Here is a 2,111-nt window from a genome sequence, read left to right on the forward strand (position 1 = left end):
ACCTGTACTATCACGACTGGTTCGACCGGACCTGGGTGATACAGGAGGCCGTGCTCGCCCAAGCGCAACCCCAGGTGCTCTTTGGCCGCCATGTGTTTGGCATGGGCGGCTTGGTGGCACTCTGGTTCCTGCTGGATATTGAGAAGAGTGCGTTCCACTGGGTTTGGGAGGACGTGTACCTGCGATGGCAGATGTATGGGCGTGTCTGGTGGGCGCGCCAGCAGCGCCAGCTTCGTTTGGCGGCGGCCGAGGCGGCAGCAACGGCAGATACCGTCGAATCAGCCGAGAGAATCGTCGCCTCAGAGTTGCTTGACCTCTTCATCGCGTTCGGCTCGCTTGAAGCCTCTCTGCCGGCTGATAAGATCTATGCCCTTCTCGCCCTGGTTCCTTACAAAAGCCTGCCACCTCACCTAACACCCAACTATGATCTCCCCTTCAGGACCGTGTATCACGACTACGCGCAGTTCGTGCTGCAGCACACCGGCAACATCAACATCATTGCCTACTTCCCCCCACTCGGCGGAGACGCGCCCTCCTGGGTTCCCGATTTCCGTGAGCAGATCGAGAACGACCGCTCCGGCGACTCCAAGGGTCCTGGCCACGTCGACATATCCCCCGACGGCCTCGAGCTGACAGTCCGGGCGTATGATCTCGGCGAGTGTATCAGCGTCATGTCCCGTCCGACAGAAGGCGTCGAGTACGGCATTCGCGGCTACCCGACCCGCTGCCCAGACCTGCGCGACGTCGCGGCGCGGGTCGACCAGGAGATTGTCACGCGCACAGCCGAACTCCGCAGTGAGGACGTGGACGTCATCCTCGAGGAGTGGCTCGGCCTCCCTACGTCGACGACAGACCCCGACCTGAGGCCCATGTGGGAGCGCGCGAGGCGCGAGCTTCTGCACAAGTCCGACGGCGTCGGGGAGGAAGACGACGAGCTGCGCTTCTGGCTGAAGCTGGCTACGACGGCGTTCAACTCGTTCGCCACGTCGACGGGTCTGCTGCTCTACTACAGCTACAACAACTGGGGCCGCCTCGATCCGCCGGCCGTCGGCGACCGCGTCGTGTGGGTGGACGGGAGTCACTTTGCGTTTGTGCTGCGGCCGGTCGAGGGGGGCAAGTTTCGGTTTGTGTGCTGTAGCGAGTACTGCTCCGATACGCTGGTAGTCAATGCGATGAAAAGGAGTGGGTTGGAAGGACAGACGCCTTTCACGTTGGTTTAGGGGGAGGGCGGAAGGCTGGGAGCGTATTGTGATGATCTGCGATACCTATTTATTTAGACTGTTCTCTCTTCTTCTTTCTCATCTTTCGATATGGATAGCATAGCTCTGGCGTCAATGGATTATTTTGAATATGCTAGCTTATCAGGTATGTGAGCTCTTGCAATGCGTCTGATGGTCATTATTTTCGTCACGTTGAACATATTCTAGTTTCTTCGAGTGACTTGTCTGAGGCTCCCGCAGAGTATGAACCAGAAACTACAGCAAGAGGACCATGGACCAGATTGCTAGAGGCCATGAGGGCCCAGAACAGGTTGAATGATACCCGGCCCGCGACGCTACCGAACCATGTTCATAACACAGGTATTTCCACGCCTTTCACGTTACATGCAAGCCATCATTCTTGCATTTATTTTATTCATGCAAGAAATCTCTCAGAGGGAAGGGGGATCTCATCTCGAGGGCTCATCTGCTATCTCCTATCGCTCGCCCTCTTCTCCGTTCCACGACAGCGCCTCGCGCCAACCGCCGCACCCAGCGTCGCCTCCGGTCGCCGCGCCCCGTTCTCGCCGCCGAAGAAGCGGACGCGTGCCGGCCGAGCAGGCCCGTGTCGACCTTTTTGTACCGCGCCTCCCACTGCAGCCACCTTTCGAGGCCGGGCAGGTGCACCGGCACCGTCAGCAGGCCGAGCATCTTGACGCGACGCTGCTGGCCGCGCCACCACCCAACGTCCGGTTGCCGGGGCGGCGTCGTCGTTGGCGTTTCGGCCTCTTTGATCATCGCGGCATCGGCGCCCGTTTCAGCAGCAGCAGCGGCAGCGGCGGCGGCGGACGATTGGGCCGCCAGCGGGCTGTCGACGGCGTACAGGGCCGGCAGGTGTACCGCACTTTGCCC

The 2,111-nt window shown here is 60.4% G+C and overlaps 1 protein-coding gene across 1 annotated transcript; it reads left to right on the plus strand.

The window, feature by feature from the left end:
* Positions 1-101: 101 nt before the first annotated feature.
* On the plus strand, positions 102-1,220 carry VDAG_01242 (uncharacterized protein; the record flags this gene model as incomplete). The annotated part of the gene is made up of 1 exon (XM_009650128.1): positions 102-1,220. One exon carries the CDS (start codon positions 102-104, stop codon positions 1,218-1,220), a length of 1,119 nt encoding a protein of 372 aa, XP_009648423.1.
* Positions 1,221-2,111: the final 891 nt, after the last annotated feature.

The sequence above is a fragment of the Verticillium dahliae genome, genomic scaffold, assembly GCF_000150675.1.
Source record: "Verticillium dahliae VdLs.17 supercont1.2 genomic scaffold, whole genome shotgun sequence".
Lineage (NCBI taxonomy): Eukaryota > Fungi > Ascomycota > Sordariomycetes > Glomerellales > Plectosphaerellaceae > Verticillium > Verticillium dahliae.